We start from the raw sequence: 20442 nt of genomic DNA on the forward strand, positions 1-20442 counted from the left end.
TCACAAATAGAGATGTAGCGAACTGTTCGCCGGCGAACTAATTCGTGCGAACATCGGGTGTTCGCGAACGCGGAAATTCGCGAACTTTTGGCAATGTTTGCCATTTTGGGTTCGCCGCGTTTTTTTTTTGCGCTGCGTTTTTTCGCCTTGGTTTTTTCCGCCGCGTTTTTTCGCTTCGGTTTTTCGCCTTTGCGTATACACAGGAATAGCTTGCGTTTTTTTTTTTGGCATTTTTTTTGGCGTTTTTTTTTGGCGTTTTTTTTTTGGCGTTATTTTTTGGCGTTTTGTTTTTTTTTGCGTTTTTTTTTGCGTTTTTTTTACAAAGTATTTTTCAGATAAATTTTTGCTTGATCCCCCTCCTGCATGCCACTGTCCAGGTCGTGGCACCCTTTAAACAACTTTAAAAACAGTTTTCTGGCCAGAAATGGCTTTTCTAGGTTTTAAAGTTCGCCTTCCCATTGAAGTCTATGGGGTCCGCAAAGTTCGCGAATATTCGCGAGTTTTGCCGAAAGTCCGCGAACGGGTCCGCGAACATTTTTGGCGATGTTCGCTACATCCCTAATCACAAAATGTTGTGGCACTTCAGCTCAGTTATAGCTGAAGTTCAGCATCCCTCTCCTATACTACAGCTCTGTTATCTGCAAAAAGCAGGGTGATATAGTTCTACAGCAGCTGAACTGGCATCTGTTAGCTCAATCTGTGCTATGAACAGCCACACAGACAAAAGCCAGTCCATCTGTTAAATACATCTCAGTCTACTTATACCTATAGACTTAATTCTCTGCTAAAATAGCATCACCCTGATAAACAGTAGCAACCAGACAAAAAACATTGCTTGAATTGTCAGCCTCGTAATCTGACTATAGAATTTATTCCTACACTTTGCTGGATTATCCGTCAGACACTGCCCACTCTTACAGGGTCTGCAATAAACTTAAAATCCTTCTCCATTAAGGGATGCTTTATTACAGTTTCATTTATTGTATAAGTATTTAACCACTTATTTTACATTTCCAGCGAGTGGATACAGCCTGATTGGATTTTATTATTTAGGATTTTGGGATCTATGGCTTGCACCTTCAGCTCTATTTATGAATAAGTAGAAGAGAGTGGCCCCATGGACAATCCCACAACTACTCCACTAACAATATCGCTCCCAGGAGGACAAAGTAAGTCCCTTGTATTACACTATTGTATCTTGCTGCTGGTTTTCATTTAAATACCAATAGATAATTGGTAAATATCCCCTTTTAACATTACTTTTATGATTTGCCCCAATAGAAGCGTGCAGCTTTATTAGCTGACAATGCATTTCTGTTTTTCTAATTGCTCTACACCTGCACTATGAAAATCTGTTTCTCTTCACTTTTCCAGACACCAAAGAGTCACTACAGATTAGAAATAGTGATCTGGACTGACCTAAGCTCCTTAAGTACTCGGCGAGAAAGCCATCTGGTCCTGGACCTTTATTTTCTAATGATCTTTTTTTCCCAATCCTCCCTCATCCGACCAGTCACATGTCATGATTCATTTACTGAACCTATTCAAACGGATTGCTCCATGGTATCATCAGAATAACCTTTCTCTGCATTCTTTGTAATTGTGCCACCAATTTTCATGCCCCTGTTATATGTGGTTACCCAGTCATCATGATTCATCATCTTTTTATATTTAATATTAGTTGTAAAAAAAAATTGAATATTCAACCTTTTCCCTACAGTTTTCGTAAATGGTTTGGATGTAACCTTGACAAATAAGACATCAACCTGAGACAGACTGCAACAGTCATTGACAGAAGTGCTAAGACAGAGAAATGCCAGTTGCTTGGAGGTACCCAGTAGTGTAAAGATTCACTTTGGCTTTGGACAGATTTGAACAGGTAGTTTGGCCAGTTTCACACAACAGTTTCTTTGTGCAGTTCCTTGCAGTGAATCTTTTATGCATTCCAGTGAAGGGGAACACATAAAGAATTGCAGACCTTATTTCCTATGTGATTGGACTATATTGGGGTGCCCAGAGGCCAGCTTCCTCCACCACCCCCCTACCGAAGGGTCACAGTGGAAAAATTTGCCGTGAAGAAAAAAAAGCTGCAAAATTGTCACGCTTGCCTTTTTTTTTATGCCCAAAACCAATTTTTTGGACATGCGTCATTTTTCATGTTTCACAAATGTTTTGCCGTTTTGCAAATTTTTTTCAACATTTCACAAATTTGTTGCCAAAGATAAGCGGGACAGATTCACTCATCACTAGCAGTAACCCTATCAGAAGGTAGCATTTACTGATTACCTGTTTGAAAGCAAACATCTTATTGGTTGCTGTGGGTTACTGCTCCTAGGCAAACTTAGTACCTTTTGTTACATATGGGGGATTGAGGTGCAGGCAAGTGCTGAAGACAGGTGGGATGCATCGGAGAGATCCACCACAGGGAACCGCATAAAAAAACACTTGTGTTTAAAAGCACTTTCATGCCCAGATACTGAGTTGAAACTGGCCAAACTACCTGACCAAATCTGTCCACATAAGACTGTCTTAGTCTATGAGCTGCAGAAGTGCTCTTGTAAATTTAAAGCTGATTCTACCACAGCTTAGTTAAAAAATTCCAGAGCCAGTGTCCTAATTTCTTGGTATTGCATAAATTGCATTGAATAAAGCTGTACTGATAGTAATTATCAGCTAATGGGGAGTTTATGCATGGAGCATGTATGAAATCCAGTTTTCCCTTGCATAATCTCTGCTTTCAACATTAAAAGAGGCTTTAGTCATTTATTAATCAGCCTATTATATCTGAATCGTCAGAAAAGAATCATTTAGTGTGCTTTATTATTAAATTGTGTAGAGCAGAGCACGTAGTACAATAAAAATAATACAATAAAATGACACTGATCTACTACTATTATACCATGTAAGCCAAACTAATTACTGAGTTTTTACTGCACGACCATGGCTGCTGCTGCTGAACTGCCCTTCTTGGCAATGTGAAACCCATTAGCGCAGTCCAACTGTTTCCATGCGGCGGTTCAATTATTCAATATTCTACACGACCAAGGGCCAGATAGTAATAAAATGATGATGTCACCCAAAAAGACCAAATGAGTTTCTGAGTAGTCTGGGGGCAATAAAAATCTCTTGACTACATCCATCCTGCAAGCACTTTCATATTGCATTGTCCTGTGGTTCCCATTGGTTTTAGGTGCTTCTCTAGCAAGTGAAATATACCAGCGGCAAAAACACATGACATGAGAAACAGCCCTAAGTAAATATTAGCTATCGAGGTTGCTGGGAGTTACTTACTCCCAGTTACCTAATAGCCAGAAATCCCCAGCACTGCTACCTTAGCTGGATCACCAGTCTTTTGCAAATACTTAGAGCTTAAATTAATTAAACTTATCCTGAAATTATTCTTATATGAAAAGCCATTCTCAAAGATACACATATTTTCAGTGCTAATTTAATAGATAGATAGTTTCAATAGTTATTATTGAAACACCCTTATATATATATATCCATACTCTGTGTGAGGTAAGACACGTGCCGCATTCAGAGGTTAGAATTCTGTCCCCCACAAAACATTCCACATATGCCAGTATATCATTGCATGGTCATTAAAAAATTAAGGTGAACTGAAGAATCTGCAAAGCATGATCCGATTGGTCTACCCTGAATCACAGGTGCCATTATTGAATGGTCCTAGGAAAGAGTTGAAAAGGGTGTGGAAAATGTAACTTTCACTTAAAGTACTCCCTTATATATCACCCCCTAGAATGTGGGGTAGAAACATATTTTCAACCATGTCAAAGCCTGTATGATAGCACATATTATAGCCCCCATCTGGTGTATATAAGGCTATGGTTGGGAGGGACCAGTCTTTTTGGCTTTCCTGTGTGTATGATCAAAAAGTAAAGTAGAGACAAGTGGGGACAAGGCTTTGTCACTGATGAGATAGATGCTTTAGGAGTATGAGATCAGGCCCAGACTGGCAATTTGTGGGTTCTGGCAAATGCTAGAGGCAGGGCCAGAACTAGGGGTAGGCACAAGAGGCACCTGCCTAGGGTGCAACGATGAGGGGGCACCGGACATGGGCTTCTCCTGGCCAGGAGGGCTGCTGTAAGTTGCCATAGACAGTCGCTATATAGTGGGCTGATGGGAGGCTGTTTAGGCCTCTGTGTACTTGAGATGCCTGGGCCTATTTTGTATCCCAGTCCAGACCTGTATGAGATAGTGGGTGTAATGAGTGCAAGCAGTCCCAGCTGCACATCAACCAAACCCAGAAATAATGGAACCATTATTAAGAGTATGAATGAAGTAAATGTTAACTGAAGCAATGTAAATAATCAAACTGCCAAGTATATGCAAAATGCCACCCCCCAGACATATACAGTGGTCTGCTGTAACAGAATCATTACTTTTCCCATACTTGGATATGGGGGTGGGGGGGGGGTGGAAGCCACTGCTGCTATGAGAAACCTGGCCAGAGTTACTGACAGCAATACAATAGGTAAATATAATAATTGTAGTGCTCTTTAACCATCACTCAAGTGCTCATTCATTTAGGACTTCTGGGTTAGCATTCAAATCTTTATATTACATGTAGAGTACCCACAGCTTAGCTCCCTCTAATGTGCTGCCGGTGGCCTTTCCTTCAATTTATTGCCATGAAAGCTGTCATTTCCACTCACTGTCACACACAAGCTGACTGAGTGCATACCTAATCAACAGTTTCAAATCAATGATTCCCAGAACCGTCCAACTGCTGCCTGTATTCAAGAGAATAGTTTCTGATTGGCCAGTTGGCTCATTATTTGTGGGTTTCCTATGCTGGGTTGGTATTTATCATGGAAATCTGAATATTTCTGCTCTTATAATTGGTCAATAAATGGTATTCTGAATGGAAGAAGAAATGTTTCAATATCAGCGCAAACTAGGGCAGCGTAACAGAATAAAATTGATTTGCAGCAGTCGTTTTGGGCTGTGATGCAGAATTCCAGGTATTTTTCATCATTGTTTAAGCACTTTGCATTTCGCTACACATTGTTTTACAGCGAGTCGTGTTGTTAAATACGCTCATATTACTTAAGGACATTAAGCACTTTAGTGTGCGTGATTATTGCTCATTTATATTTTATTAATACAGACACACAGAGACTGGTGCAATCTAACAGACAATAACTAATATCCTTTACTTCTTATTATCCAGCAGCTTCACAAACTGTGACAAACAGCAAGCAATCCTTTAGGGCCTTATGAAATAAAAGCACCTGGGTTCAGCCCCATTATTTGTCTGCAGTGGCACTACAGGGCCTCTGCCTGGGATAGTAAAATGTACCATTAGAAAGAGAAATCAGAATGAATGCTGGCTAAGCACAAACAGGGTACCCTGGCAAAGATTCTCAGTCGGGTACATATATTCTATTCGGTGACAGTGACTGAAAGTGCCACCCATAAACAATGAGAATCCTAAGGACAATAGGCAGGGGTGTAAGCTTAGGGGCAGCAGGCCTATGAGGTATTGGAAAAACAGAGACCTATACCGGACACCCTTTGGCTCTCCAAAATAATTAAACGCCCGGTGCACACTGCTGGAGGGATCGGCACCCTCCCAAAACCAAAGTAGCAACAAAATGCAAATGGCACTCAGAGCTGCAAAAGAAGGAGCAAGCCCTTTAAAAAAGCATGCTTGATAAAGGGGTCACTTTGCCCCGAAACGTTGCACCTCCGCAATAAAGGTTTTTAAAGGGCTTGCTCCCTTTTTTGCAGCTCTGAGTGCTATTTGCATTTTGTTGCTACTATGAGGTATTGGGCTCAGGGGGCACTTACTGATAGGTAGTTTCACTATACATTACACTAGTCACCATGAATTGAATTTTCTGCAGGGCTTAGTATCTTCCAGTTAGAACAATAACAATATCATATATTTGGCATTAAAGCTGTACACTGAAGCACCTTGGCTCTGTTTCCCCATTTAACAGGACAGCAAACATCACAGAACTCTTAAGGGAAAATCTAAGGCTTTAAAATCAATATGGCTAAAAATTGTGCATTTTATATGCTGAACTTACTGTACCAGCTCAGAGGTTTGGCAGCTGTATAACACTAATAATACATTTCTTTAAAGTTGTCTGCAATGTTGAGTGTCAGTGGCACTGCACATGCTCAATGTGTTCTAGACTGGTATTGAGCATCAAGCAGAGGGGATGTCCAGAATCATCAAAACATTAGCAGAAACCAAGGTTACTACTGTCATAAAGTCTGATACTACAGGGCTGGTTATAATCAGTTTTTATGCAGGATGAACAGATTTCAATGCTGCCTTGTAATTAATCTGAATAAGTCACTAAAGGGGGCTATACATGGGTAAATTTAAGATGCTGATTTGGGTCTTTCAAACAAATTTGGCAGTTTATCTGATCATATATGGGGGCCCCAAAAGGCCTACCCAAGCAATATCTGGCTAAATATTGGCCAGGTGTTTATGGGCAGGTTTGATCTTCCTATCTAATCAGGAAATTGGCTCATTGATGTGGTCCTCACTCCGACGGCTTGTATAATCATTATTGTAATCCAACTGTTTGGCCTGAGGGCCAAGAGATTGGTTTAATCCAATATCACCCACCTTAGCATACAGAACAGCATCGCTTAAAGCAGCTTTTATATATATATATATAACTACGGGTGGGTAATATCGGGTGAATTTAGGCTAATTCAGTCATTTGGGCCCCATCGTTTGTGCCGCTACATGGGGCGATAAGCTGCCGAGTCGGTCTAAGGGACTGATATTGACAGCTACAGTTGGCCCGTTTATTGCACACCTTCAGTTGCCGGTGGTTAAACCTTGGCTACTGTTGGCGACTAATCTCCCTGAAATGCCTTTCCACTGGCAGTAAAGTGAATGACTGATGGAAAGGCATATGCTTTGCTTCATTTTCTGAATCGCACAAAGTTTCCTCCCGCAGGAAACTTTCCACAACTTCGGAAAACACATATGCCTTTCCACCGGTGATTGACTTTATTGCTGGTGGGAAAGAATTTTGAGGAGATTAGTTGCCTTCTGTAGCCTAGATTTAACAGTGGGCACTAATCTCCCTGTGGGCCATCATCCTATAACCCTGCACACTAAAAAAAGCGTTCAAGAGTTCCCTTCACAAAGGTGTTTTAGCCAAAATGTTGGGGTATTCTCTTATCCAGAGTATCTGCCTTCATTTCTTTTTCAGTTTTTTACTGGGTGGTATGTATTGATTTGTTTATTGATGGATATTGTGATTTTTTTTACAAATGCAATATTGTTGCTGTATAATGACCTGGTAAATAAAAATGTTTTTTAAACTATAGTACCTCCCTGATATATCTTTTTCTAGTGTGCAGGGTTTGTATGTGGGTTTTTATGGTAAATATAAACCTCTGATGGGGGGATTTTTGAAACCTTAGCACCTAAATTTATATATAGTTTTTTTTGTTTGTTTGTTTTTTTAAAGGGCAAGTATATCTTAGCCCGGAGTGCCTTCCATTATCCTAAATTCCATCATCCAGCAACTGAAGTTTTTATAATTCGTGTATACACATTATATAATGTACCCTTCCTATTAGAATGTAAGCTCTATGGGACAGGGTCCTGAAACTCCTTGTCTATTTGACACTTAGCCCTATGGAATTTGTAATGTAATTATACTTTGTATTTATTTGTATTAATTATCTTTCTTTGTTTTGATTGTAATGACCCCTGTCTGCTGTATAACTGTATTGTTCCGCTGTACCGTACTGCCTACATACATATATTTCAAAGTTGCTTAGAATAATATTTTCTTTAATTAAAAGAAAGCAGTTAATGAGTTGAGGTCCCCTTTAAACGAATTTCCCCCCAGTAAAGTGCTTCTGTGCTCACGGCTGTCAGACTCGGTTATAAAGTTGTGCCGATCCTCTCTGTGGCGCTGAAAGGGTTAGTGATAGGCGCCTAATAGTGTGTGTTTTCTCCCAGTTGCGGGCTGTACGAGCGGCCGAATAGAAGCAGTCGCTAGATGGCAGTAGAGAGCCTTCCAGTGGGAGCGAACCTGCTGCGAGCAGACAAAAGAGGAGCCCGAATAGTCAGCACAGAGCTAGTGGGCATCACTTGGTGCTTGGGCGAGGGGACCGCTCCTGTCACTCCCTACACAGGGATAATATAGCAGCCGCCGCCGAAGGAGGACACCGACGCGTTCCAAGCTTCTGATTTAAGGAGCCGGCTGCCTGGCTCTGCGCTACAGCTTCTCGCCGGGAGCACGTACAGAGGGCAGCAGCTTCTCTCCCTAACAATGACAGGGATGGCAATTTACTGGGTGACAGCAGCTTGCATCCTGGGTGTTGGCTGCAGTGTGCTCGCCACTAAAGGTAAGGGATCATCGCTATGGCAGCACTGGGGCTCTGGGAGTTTGCTTGCCACTTCTTCATGCCCCCTGGATGGCAAGCTGCATAGTAAAGCACTTTGAGATTGGGCTTGTTATGCCAGACTGTCTAATAACATAGGGATAGTAAACTATTCTCCCAAAAAATGTTCTGGTGATTACTGGTGTGCTGACTGAGGATGCTGGGAGTTTAACTACCCAACAGCTGGAAGGGCATGAGTTTGACTCCTTTGGTTCCTGATTGTTTAACTAACCCTGCTTCTCTGTGACCTGAATCAGATTTGATCCGAACCCTCCTGGCACCAAGTAACAGATGGGCAGATCACTAGTGCAAGGGCACCTGCTTGGCACCCACTCTGCTCACTGCCAGCCCAGCAGCCCATAGTCACTGCCCCTCTCTGCCAAACATTAGTGATGCTCCCCGAGTGCTCAGCCAGGTGCTGGGGATCAGCAGCCAATGTCTTCCCATCCATTCCCTCCAGGTGCTGCTAGAACTGCAATTAAGCACTGCTGGGGCCACTGCCTGGGAAGCTGATTAACTCTTTCCAGACTGTCATTTTGGGGGAACATTGCAGTACTATGCAGATCCAGGGGAACATTTTAAGAACGTGAACGTGAAATGTTCCTCCCACCATGTGTGCATATAAGAAGCAGTGTGATTCCCCTGATTAAATTAGAAGACCACTGAAATTCCAGTGATTTTCCTAAATAAATACTGCATGTACTGTATGTCTTTCATTTCTTTGTATCCCCCATGTGCCAGGATGGGTTGTATATAGTATTTCTGCCCTTTAAATGTATGTCTTTTTTAGGGGCATGATGCCTACTAACCAGCCGTTATTATTCATAAGAGCCATAAACATCAGAATAAACCATATGCTTTCAGTTTTGTGTAGGGATTTATTGCCTAGTGACCGCTATTATTTTGCTTAGAGCATCAGCACTGCCCCTAAATGCCATTTGATGGCTTTATCTGTCATTGGTATCCAGTGGATTCCAAGGTACTAAAATATTCTCCCGTGGCTGTTAGTGTTGCTCAGTGTTGGCTGTTAAAGGAGATACAAAGTCTGCCAGGGGGATAGGGAATGAGTTCTTGCATTTGAAAGAATAAGGAAAGTGCCATATTCTCTTCTATAGTAGTAAGTACAGTTTGGGGGATCTCACAAAAGTAGGTTTAGCCTGAAATTAGGGTTACATTGTATACAGAAACTAACCAGTATCAAAAAGTTGGAGTAACAGAAGTGTTCCAAGCAATTTAACTCTGTCTATCACAAACAGATGTTATTAAGCCAAGTAAATGAGTTAATGATGCCAAAAAAACTTTGCATTGTCATTGTCTGGCAAATTTGTGTAATTCATAATTGGTACCACAGAACTGGCAGAATGACTATGTGACACCAAAAGTACAAAAATGCCTTCCTATTCACAAAACTGCAGTGAGGCTTTTGTAAATTCAATATTTTTACTAAAGTAATTTTCCTTACTCCAATTTAATTTTTTCCCACTTTTGTGAGATCCGCTATACGGTGAGTCCATGTGTGTCTGTGCTAGACCATAGGCTACTCTGGGTGTCCGCTAAAGGGCTCCTAACACTTGTGCATACTTATATGAGTTCCCATGCGTTGGCTTTATTTACCTGTTCTATAATACAAGAGGGCCTGTTTGTTTGTATTGTGCCTTTATATATTTGCTTATGTATAAAGAAAGCAATATTAGAATAATGATCTATAGTGCAAAGTATGGTTCATTCTTCTAAGGTGGGGAGAATCATTTGGAAATGATACATAAATGCATTGTAACCCAGCTTACAACTTGTGCATCCATTGTATGTTTTATTTACCAGTGCCCTGTCTGATCTGATTGCACAGCCGGCCAAAATCAGAAGGAATTATTAACACCCTGTGCAGAGGAAATGCAATGTTAACAGAGAAACCATATTGTTAAATATATGAGCTGTTCAATATAAAATGTTCTTATGTTCCCATTGTTCAGGATTTATCCAAACTCACTTTCTTTTATATTTAGAGAAGGGAGGTCTGTTAAGCACTAGCAATGACTTGTTAAGCACATCTGACTGCTTGTTAATTTAACCCCATGAATGCTGAAAGATTGCTCAGTATATCACCTGGCACTCAGCAATAAGCAGATGTAATCTAAAAGTTTGTTCTTGGTCCTTATTATTTATGTGAGCAGATTGAGTCAGTCACAGAGATTAGGGTAAATTGTGTACACCACCCTTCATAAAGTCTGCAAAGAAATGAGGGGGGAGGACTAAAGAGTGCCTTTCAGGTAACCCCGGATATAGAAAAAAAAATGTATGGAGTCTACAGTTAAAGAAAGCAAGTTCTGGCAGACAACTGTATACTTCAAAAACTGTAATGCTTACTGTATACTCAATAAAACTACCCGAATTAAAAAAAAAAAGAAAGCAAGTTTTGCCTTCCCTGAATATTAACATGAACCTGTTTGGATGTCCTTGTTCAGAAAACTATTCAACAACTTGCATTTATACCTATGATGGTTTAGATACATTAACTGAAATGCTGTTTATGAATAATAAGATATGGTATGGTGGTATTATTACAAGGGGAAGCTACTACATGACCTTTAAAGGCTTGTAACACAAAAGCCAGTTTAGTCAGCATGGTGGCACAGTCGTGGCTTCCATCTCAAAGGCTAGACTATACAAGCAGATACACTGACTCCTAATAGACTGCTTATGGGGTGTATGTGTATACAGTATACATTATAGATAGAAAATTAGATTGTAAGTCACGTGACCCACAGTCTATTTCTCTGCACCTACATTTTGTAGGCAGGCAGAGAGAATCAGATCCGCTCCTTTGTGCAGCTCCACTGACAGGCACAACATACTCATTCTATATTATATTGTATCTTGGCCAAGTGTCCAACTGCTAAAAAGTGAGGATGATGGCTTGAACAAACTGAAATGCAAAGCAACCGAATACAATCAAATGTAATTACTTCACTAAAAGATCCTCAAACCTGCATTTCAGATACGTGTCTACCCGTATATATTCCCCATGTATATGAAGCCTAAGTGTGGTACGGGGCCAACCCCATTAGGGAGTGGAGGTAGCATTATCCCAGAGTAGTCATAAAACAACTTATTTCTGTTCTTTATAAACTTTTACAGCCCCCCAAACATTCAGAATCATGGCATCCGGCTAAGGATGGAAGTAGACTGATAGCTATACTTAGCTATACATAGTAATAGGGATTGGAGATTGATGTGAATATCTATATATATTTTCTGATGCTTCATATTACAGATCCCTATTTGAGCACCTTTTGTTAATCTCTGGTTTATAATTTAAGGAATTGGTACAATTTGTTTAATTGCTGCAATGAACCACATTCAAGTGTGGGGTACAAAGGGTTAATTTCATGCAGACTAAGAAATACAGAGCATTTAATTTTTAAATAGCAATGGAGGTTCATGACAAGTTGATTTTTTTTCCCATTTAAATCAAGGCTGCTGGTCCTATAAATGTGTTAATTACGTTTCTTATGTATGGCTGGTATCTCGCTTCTCGAAATAAACAAAATCCATCAGCCGGCTGTACCTAGCAGGAATCTATAAAAATTGGTATTGTAGCTTCATTTACACAAAGAAGTGAAGACACACGTTCTCAGCCTTGCACGTGTTTAATGAGACATCTAAGGTACGCCGCTGGGCAGATAAAGTAACTGACGTTCTTGACGAGTTTAGTATGTTGGTGGGAATATGGTGCCGCGGGTCTTTGTTATAATGCGTATATGCATTCGCACAGTGTCATCTTTTTCCCCACTGTGTTCATGAAGGTTTAAATACAAACTTGCTGATGGAGGAGGTTCATGCATAAAAGAATATAATAAGGTTCACCATATTATTAGGAGGTTTGGAATGAAAATGCTGAAATTCTATCAGTTTCTGTTAAAAATCATTTAAACATGTTGTAATTATCTGTCAGTTTGGAGATTTCTTGTATGTATAGCACACCTGTTAAGTTTAATGCTTCAGTGAGCCCTGCATGAAGTCCGTATTCCCTCTGCACGTGCTCTTCTGTATAGCGGGGGGCATTTCTACCCTGTGAATATACTGTAATTGGCAAACATTGTGTCACATTTGACTCCCGAGTTTTTCAGTTAAAGGAGTATAAGTTGATGCTCATTGAGTTTGTGAAGCAAATATCTATAGGTCATGATTGGGTCCCAGTTACGAAAGTCAGGAGGATAGTTGTGGCATCAAACTGTAAGGATTTACCATTGGTCAGCACCATTTCATAGGGTATAGTAGGAAGAGCCGCAAGGTGGGGAAGGAACCAGAGACAGGACAGGGGAAGGAAATGGAGACGGGGAGTAGAAGAAAGCTGAGACAGGATACAACAAACAAACTGGGACAGGGCATTACTAGGGCAAGGAATGGCGCATTATCACATGCCATGCTCAAAGCTTTTCCAGTCATCTGTAATAGGAAAGTGACCCACAGCAATTCATTGTGTTTCATTAGTTATTTTGGTGAAAACATGGGGAATTGCTTTGGATATTGGTACCCTGTAAGTTATAAAGTACTGGATCTTCAGGGCAGGGCTGAACAAATAGAGAGGTGCACAGTTTCCCTTGCCTTGCACACCTTGCATACATCTTATTAGTATGGCTGAAGCATAACTAAAACATACACAGCAAGTCCATTAACACCTGCTATCCATAGTAGCACTTGATAAATTTGTGGCATGAGAGCTTCAGCTTAGGCATCTCTGGTATTAAGAAAGGCATTGCATGTGGCAGTGTAAACCTGTTATATAGGAAAAGTAGGCATTCAATACATATAGAAAAAATATATATTTTAGCTATATTGGGACAGGTATACATAAGTGCTGTGTCTGAACACCAGTGAATGCTCTGTTTGTACTAATAGTGACTAGGATACTGCTGTAATAATATGTGGAGACGTTCCAGATAATGTACGATCAAGAAAGATTAATAATTTCCAAACTACTAGTACTTAATAGTCAATACGAGCTCTGTGTTACTGAAGAATGCTAAAGACTTTCTCCTTCTCATGTCCTTGTGATGTGTAAACATTCCTCCATTAGCCTAATATGGTGCTACAGGGGCAGCAAGCGCTCCAGAAAGTGAGAAAATCTTTGATAGGACCATTGATCAAACATATCATGAAACAGGCTCTGTAGAAATTGCTGAACTCTGACTTGGGTTTCATTACGAAGCCTTTCAGTGGTGACCATTAAGAAAATGCTTTTTACTTAAACTCTTCAGGGCTGGGTTTTATTTTTTCTAGAAATTTGGTGTACAGTTATAAAAATGTGTAGCACTTGTAATTGGAATAAAACTTTGTATTCATAAAGTGGTATATTTATAAAGCACTTTTCTTGTGTAAGATTTGTGGGTTACAAAGTGCTTTATAGCAATTAAGGCAAGCATTATAGGTTCCATACTATTGCCAGAACTGTGATTGACATGTACAAGGCCACAGAGGTTTCACACTTGTTAAGTTCTTTCAGTTGCAAAGTATTTAAGTTATGGCATGTTGGAGAAGCACCCAAATATGTCCATGGCAGTTCTGCTATGGAAGCTGCATGAAATTGCTGAATAAAAGCAGTTCTCAGATTGAAAATGCTTTGTACTAGTGTTGTTAGGAGATTTCAGTTACATCTACTGTCTATACATTTGTTCTGAACCCTAAAATCATTTTTTATACTGTAAGGAACCCAACACTATATACAGTATATTTAATGATTTCAGTGCACTGAATGGCACATGACCACCCATAATTATATTATGTATAAAGTGTTTGCTTTTATTTGTCTTTCCAAAGGTTGTCTGTGCTATGATTTCTGTCCTCCTACTGCAACAGTCAAGGGCATAATTACAGAGGAAGCAGATCCTGCAATTGCAGGGGTGCCCAGCAGTGTAGGGGGCCCAATAAGACCCCAATTAATAAGCAATTTAAATATATCTTGGTAGAACTGGTCCACTCAGTAATGTTTTGGGACCTTAACTTGAATTTGCTGTAGGGCCACTAAAATCTATTTACACCCCTGGCAAAAGTCAGCAAAATCTCATTGATATAACCTATATATCTCACAAAATGTGACTCGTTGACGAGAAATTGCTTTGCTTGTTATTTCAAAATGAAGGAGGGTGATTATTTTTGGGTTGGACCGATTCCCCTGCAAACTACAGCAGTGTACAGCAGTGTAATAACTTTCCTTTACTTGCAGAAGCATTGCATGTAGCAATACAAACATCACAAAAATGGATCAGTATATGTAGTAGAGAATGTCATACATTATATTAAAATGTCCCTCTGTCCTCTCAAATTGAGAAATAGAGATGTAGCAAACTGTTTGCCGACAACTAATTCGCGCGAACATCGGGTGTTCGCAAGTTCGGAAGTTCGCAAACTTTTTGCATATGTTCACAATTTGGGTTTGCGTGGCGTTTTTCCGCTGCGTTTTTTCTCGGCCTAAAAACGCCGCACAAGCCACACATGGCGTTTTTCTGCAAATCCCGTTTCCATGGTGCTAATAGTGCGAAATAGCAAAAAACGCCGCATATTTCCGCTAGGTCTGCCAGCTGCCTTTGAGATTTTACGCAACACTGTGTCAACAAAGTATTTTTCAGATAAATTTTTGCCCTTGATCCCCCTCCTGCATGCCACTGTCCAGGTCGTGGCACCCTTTAAACAACTTTAAAATCAGTTTTCTGGGCAGAAATGGCTTTTCTAGGTTTTAAAGTTCGCCTTCCCATTGAAGTCTATGGGGTTCGCAAAGTTCGCGAATATTCGCACTTTTTGGCGTAAGTTCGCAAACTTTTTTTTTCGCTACATCCCTATTGAGAAACTCCTCAATGAATGTTTTCTGTGCAAATAGGGATCGTAAATAAAGTTTAAACAGCATATTGGTGTAGCATAAACTGTCATTCCATTGCATTGTATGTCTGAGAAAATGGCTCTGTGACATTTTCAGTGGTTGGTAGTCTCTGGGTTTTTATTTAAAATATTGCCATTTGTGTAATGTCATGCATTTCAAAAATGTTTTATTGCTTGGTCCCAGTTTAGCAATGGAGACGAGGTCAGGGATGTTTAACAGCCAACTAATTGCTTTTCCTCATTAGGTTTTAGCTTGGATTATGTCATGATTGCCCTCCCATCACTCAGGAATTAGACAGGTCATTGCCTGTAACCAACACTGCTTGTTAAAAACATACGGTTCTGACACATCTTTCTGAGTTTTAAAGTGAATAATAAGGGAGATAATGCTGACTGTAGCAGGCATTTAACACAGGACTTACTGTATGCACATCTGTGTTTGGCTTATCGCTGCACTTGTCAGAATCAAAAAAGCATTTTAATTTTAATCATGTCATTGCTTCCTCTTTCGACCTCCATTGGATTATATTGTTACATATTTACATAGTAACTAGTACTTGAAGAAGGCATTCCTATGAAAAAAATGGATCTGAATCCAGTTGCATCAGCCTGACTGGGGATAAAATCAACTGGACTAAACCAAAGTGGCAACTTGTTGCAGCTTTGTGTGCATGGGTTAATGCAACAGCATTATAGGAATTTGTTACTCAACCCAGAAGTGCAGTAGGTGTTGAGGGTCCACCTACAGTTAGGGGCAGATTTACTAACCCACGAATGGTCCGAAGGCATCCAAATGCGTTTTTTTCGCAATGATCGGTATTTTTGCGACTTTTTCGTCCTGTCGCGAAAAAATCGGATTGGTTTTTCCACCCTTTACAATCGCTCAATATGAAAAAATCGCTGCGACGGCGAAATAGTCGCGCAAAATACGAACAAGTCGTTTCCAATCCGATTTTTTCCCTTTCGGGATTCGTGGATTAGTAATTCTCCCCCTTAGTGACTGAGAGTGTTATAGACTAAGGGCAGTGACATACGGGGAGATTAGTCGCCGCGCGACCAATCTCCCCGCAATGCCATCCCACCGGCTAACATGTAAATTTCCAGTGGGATGGCATACACGCCGCCGCGATTTGCCAAAGTCACCAAAGTTGCCTTGAGAGGAAAGTTCAGGCGATTAAAGCAAATTGCGGCACCGTGTATGCCATCCTACTGGCGATTTACATACTAACCAGACAAATGGCAACCCTGGCTCTGTCTCAATTCTGCTTGAAAAATAAATCCAATCCTTTAATTAAAAGTATGGGATTTGTTAATATAGGCAGAGCCAGGGTTGCCATTTGTCTGGTTTTGAACCAGAGATCACAGTTTTTTAAGGGCTATCTGATTAAAAACTTTCTGCTTGGTTTCAAACATTGAGAAAACTGGACAGCAATCCAGCCATTTGCATGTAGGGGATGAAGCCCACCCTGGCATTATAACCCCACCAGATGTTCATCGCTGCCCCAACCCTTTGTTCTGGTTTAGCCACCAGCAAAGTTGGCAACCCTAGATATGAGCATATACGAGATATAGGCACTTGTCATTGACACAGCAATTTTTACAGCTTTGCCCATAGCAATACCCCCATCTTGCACACAAACACGGGTTTCATACTCTGGGTTTTATCTAGCTGCTACTATGACTTTCTTATAATCGGTGCTTTTGATGTCAGAACATGCCCTTTATAAGGATATTATTTATACAATATTTCATATAACCTATTCTATTGCAATATGTTGGTGCTTTATAAATACCCATCAACAATACTCACAGAATGTCCATCTTGTAGATTATATGCTAACAATATCTAGCACTGTAATATGTGCTTTGTGCTTTTATGTACTCTACTCCCCACACAGGGACCCTATACTGCTGAAATAGGCTTCTTAGCTCTGCACTGATTGTACTGTTACCTGACCTCTATCTTTGGTGAAAATTAGAAAGGTTTGCGGTCAAACCTTGAAGGTTTGAAGCTAAATTTCCCATATTAAGGAATAAATGAATCTGACTGACCTGTTCCAGTTGAGAGGCACATATATTGCAGTTATCCGTGCTGATTTTGGTGCCTGAAAAAAATATCTATGTGAAGGTCTATTATAGAGGCTAATTTAGTGCAGTGGTGTGAGCCACTATTGTGTTTAAAATAAAAAAAGATTTTAATTACTGTGGGTAAAACCCCTGGGTCATGTTTTATCTGCACTAAGCGCCTGCTTATTTCCAACAATCTGATTTTTCATTGTGAGAAATCTTCTGCTTGACTTTGCTCCTTAACACCGTCGGCTGCATTCCCCAGCCACTAAGTGGTTCACATGTCACGGCTGGGAGCTAGTTAATTAGAGACAGGGTCATGGCCTCCTATGCTTAACGTACAGTTTGGCAAGTGCTGCTCAAAGCAATGCACCATGTCCAAAAATACATTCACATGCACGCTGTCACATTTATAGGTTAGGAACTGGAGGAAGTGGCCATGGAGTGAAAATAAATTGCTAGCAAATAAATGGGTTTTTTGAATATTGAGACTTTATATAATAAGGTGTTGTCCTGTACATCTGTATGAAAAGTAACTCATCTTAAAACTAACTTTTAGTATCATGTAGACAGGCAGTTTTCTATTACTGTTTGCAAAAAGTCTGAATTATTTCTTTATGCTTCTTTAAATGTTCCATGTTTTGATCTGCATCTCTCAGGTTTGGAATTTGTTGCTTGAGATTAATCTGCCTCTCAACAAGACATTAGATTGGAAGCCAGTGTGGAGCTAAATTAGAATATTAGTAAGGCCAATGACAAACTGTTTTCTTGCCTGCGTTAAAGGAGTTGTTAACCTTTACATTTTAGTATAATATAGATAGTGATATTCTGAGACAATTTGCAATTAGCCCTAATTATTAATTTTTTTTTAACTATTTAGCTTTTGTTTAGCAGCTCTCCAGTTTGGAATCTTAGGAGTTATCTGGTTGCTAGGGCCCAATTTACCCTAGTAACCAGGCAGTGATTTGGATTATAGGGTAGAAGATAAATAGAAGAGGGGCTGAATAGAAAGATAAGTAATACAAAGTGACAATACATTCATTTGCAGCCTCACAGAGCAATAGTTATTGGCTGCCGGGGTCACTGACCCCTATTTCAAAACTGAAAAGAAGGCAAATAATTTCATAACTATAAAAAATAAATAATGAAGACCATTCTAGGCTGTTCTAGAAATTAAGGTGAACGACTGCCTTAAAGGTGACAAATGTCTGAAATGGCGTGCTGACAATGAATAAGCCACAGATCAATTATTCTAATTGCATAATGCCCCAAAAAGATCCTCTGAGGCATTTTAGCCTGATAAAGGGGAGTGAATCATTTTCTTGTGCCACTTTACAATGTTGGCACTGATGCAAAATTTCTGTCGTTTCAGTTGTCACCCACGCAAATGCTCATGACAAAACAATACACGAGTCTAACAAAGCTCTTAAGTCTCACAGAAAATCAATTTTTTTTAGTAACTGGGGTCAGTGACCCTGACAACAAGAGAGCTTTTCTAAATTGCAAGCTGAAAATGGGCAGAATAGGAATGCTAATCATTGAACAAAAAAAACCTATGCAAAATATATAATAAAGACTATTTAAGGTCCATCTAAGACATATTAAAAGTGAACGTCTTCTTTAGCATATCCTGCATACAGTGTACTTCTGCCATAGGACTGATGTACAAAGCCAAAATAGCCCAGTCACTTACAGGTTAGGGTGCCAGCTACATGCCATATGCTTCTGTACTCTAGTTATTTCCCACCACCTCCAATACCAATAGCAACAGGGCTCATGGCACTTACTGGAAACATAGAGTTTCTCACCAAGGGATAGAGATGACCTAATTATTTCAATAACAAAAAACTTTAATTTGTGCAGCTTTCTTTTTTTTTGTTTTTGGCCCAAAATGATATTAGTTCCCTCTTATTCATGGGCTAGTTGACGGCAACTTTACATCACCAAGCAGTTCCGAGATGTGCTAGCCGGCAGCAGTCCCTCCACTTCCAAATTCCAGTGTCTACATATTTGTTAAAGTAATTGCAGAAATTAGCAGTGATAGGTTAATGATTTTGACAAGCATTGAAACACATCAGTTTTCCTTTAACTACAGGTGTGGGATCTATCATCCTGAATGCTTGGTACCTGGGGTGTTCTAGATGAAAGGTCTCTCTGTAATGCGAAGCACCATAGCTTAAGTCTGTTAATAACATTAAATCATTAAAAAAACCCAATAGAATTGTTTTGCCATCAGCATAGATTCATGCAGCTTAGTTACCATCAAGCACAAGGTAGTGTTTTATTATTACAGAGAAAAAGCAAATCGTTCAAAAATGAAGAATTGTTTAAGGTCTCGTACTCACAGGCATTTGTTTTCAAGCTTTCCTCAGTTGCGTTCCACCACAGGGAAGCGCAGAAACAAATGCGCCCAATTCGTTCTAATGTGCCCATACTCACACAGACGTATGCTGGTGGAACACAGCATGCGGAATATGTTGGCGCTTTATAAATAAATGTTAATAATAATGTTGTACTTCACCTGCATTTGGTGCATACATGTGCCCATGTGAGTACCGCCACATTAGGAAGTATAGGGTGCAGTTGTTCTTGCCCTTCACTGCGGTGGAACACAGAGCAACGCACCAGAGGAAAGTGCAGAAACAAATGCTCGTGAGTACAAGCCCTTAATAGGGGACTGTATAGAAAATGGGGTTTTCACCCTTTCTTGTACAAAATGCTAGCTGTCCCATGTTTTTATTTGTACCTGGTGGCAATCCTAATGATAAATGACATTGCTCTATTTCAGATCTGTACTTTAAGAGCAAGTAAGCCTATTTCTCTAAAATGACTCTAAATAGTGCTCAGAAAAACATACCTTTCTCCCTGCATTTAGTTTCATGTAGATTTTGTACAACACACAGCTCAACTTAAGCTCTCTCAGAAACTTCCTAGCCTAGCGTGAAGCTCCACCTCTTTTCTGACTTCTCCTTAGTCTGTGAAGATGGTCAAAGAGGTGCCTACTGTGCATGCTTGATGCTGTAATGGAAATCAATCAGAGAGAGAGATGGGAACTCAGAAAAGAAAAGGGGGCAGAGCTCCATGCTAGACTAGGAAGTAGCTGAGAAA

At 40.1% G+C, this 20442-nt stretch overlaps 1 protein-coding gene across 1 annotated transcript in view; it reads left to right on the forward strand.

Annotated features, from left to right (window-relative positions):
• Positions 1-7948: 7948 nt before the first annotated feature.
• The window catches only part of clstn2 (calsyntenin 2), a 438919-nt gene continuing 426425 nt past the window's right edge, over positions 7949-20442 (forward strand). Inside the window, exon 1 of the mRNA XM_002941193.5 lies at positions 7949-8358. Within this exon, the coding sequence (XP_002941239.2) occupies positions 8283-8358 (76 nt within the window). The 5' untranslated portion in view covers positions 7949-8282. The remainder of the gene's footprint in view (positions 8359-20442) is intronic.

The sequence above is a fragment of the Xenopus tropicalis genome, chromosome 5 (assembly GCF_000004195.4).
Source record: "Xenopus tropicalis strain Nigerian chromosome 5, UCB_Xtro_10.0, whole genome shotgun sequence".
NCBI classification, from domain to species: Eukaryota; Metazoa; Chordata; class Amphibia; order Anura; family Pipidae; genus Xenopus; species Xenopus tropicalis.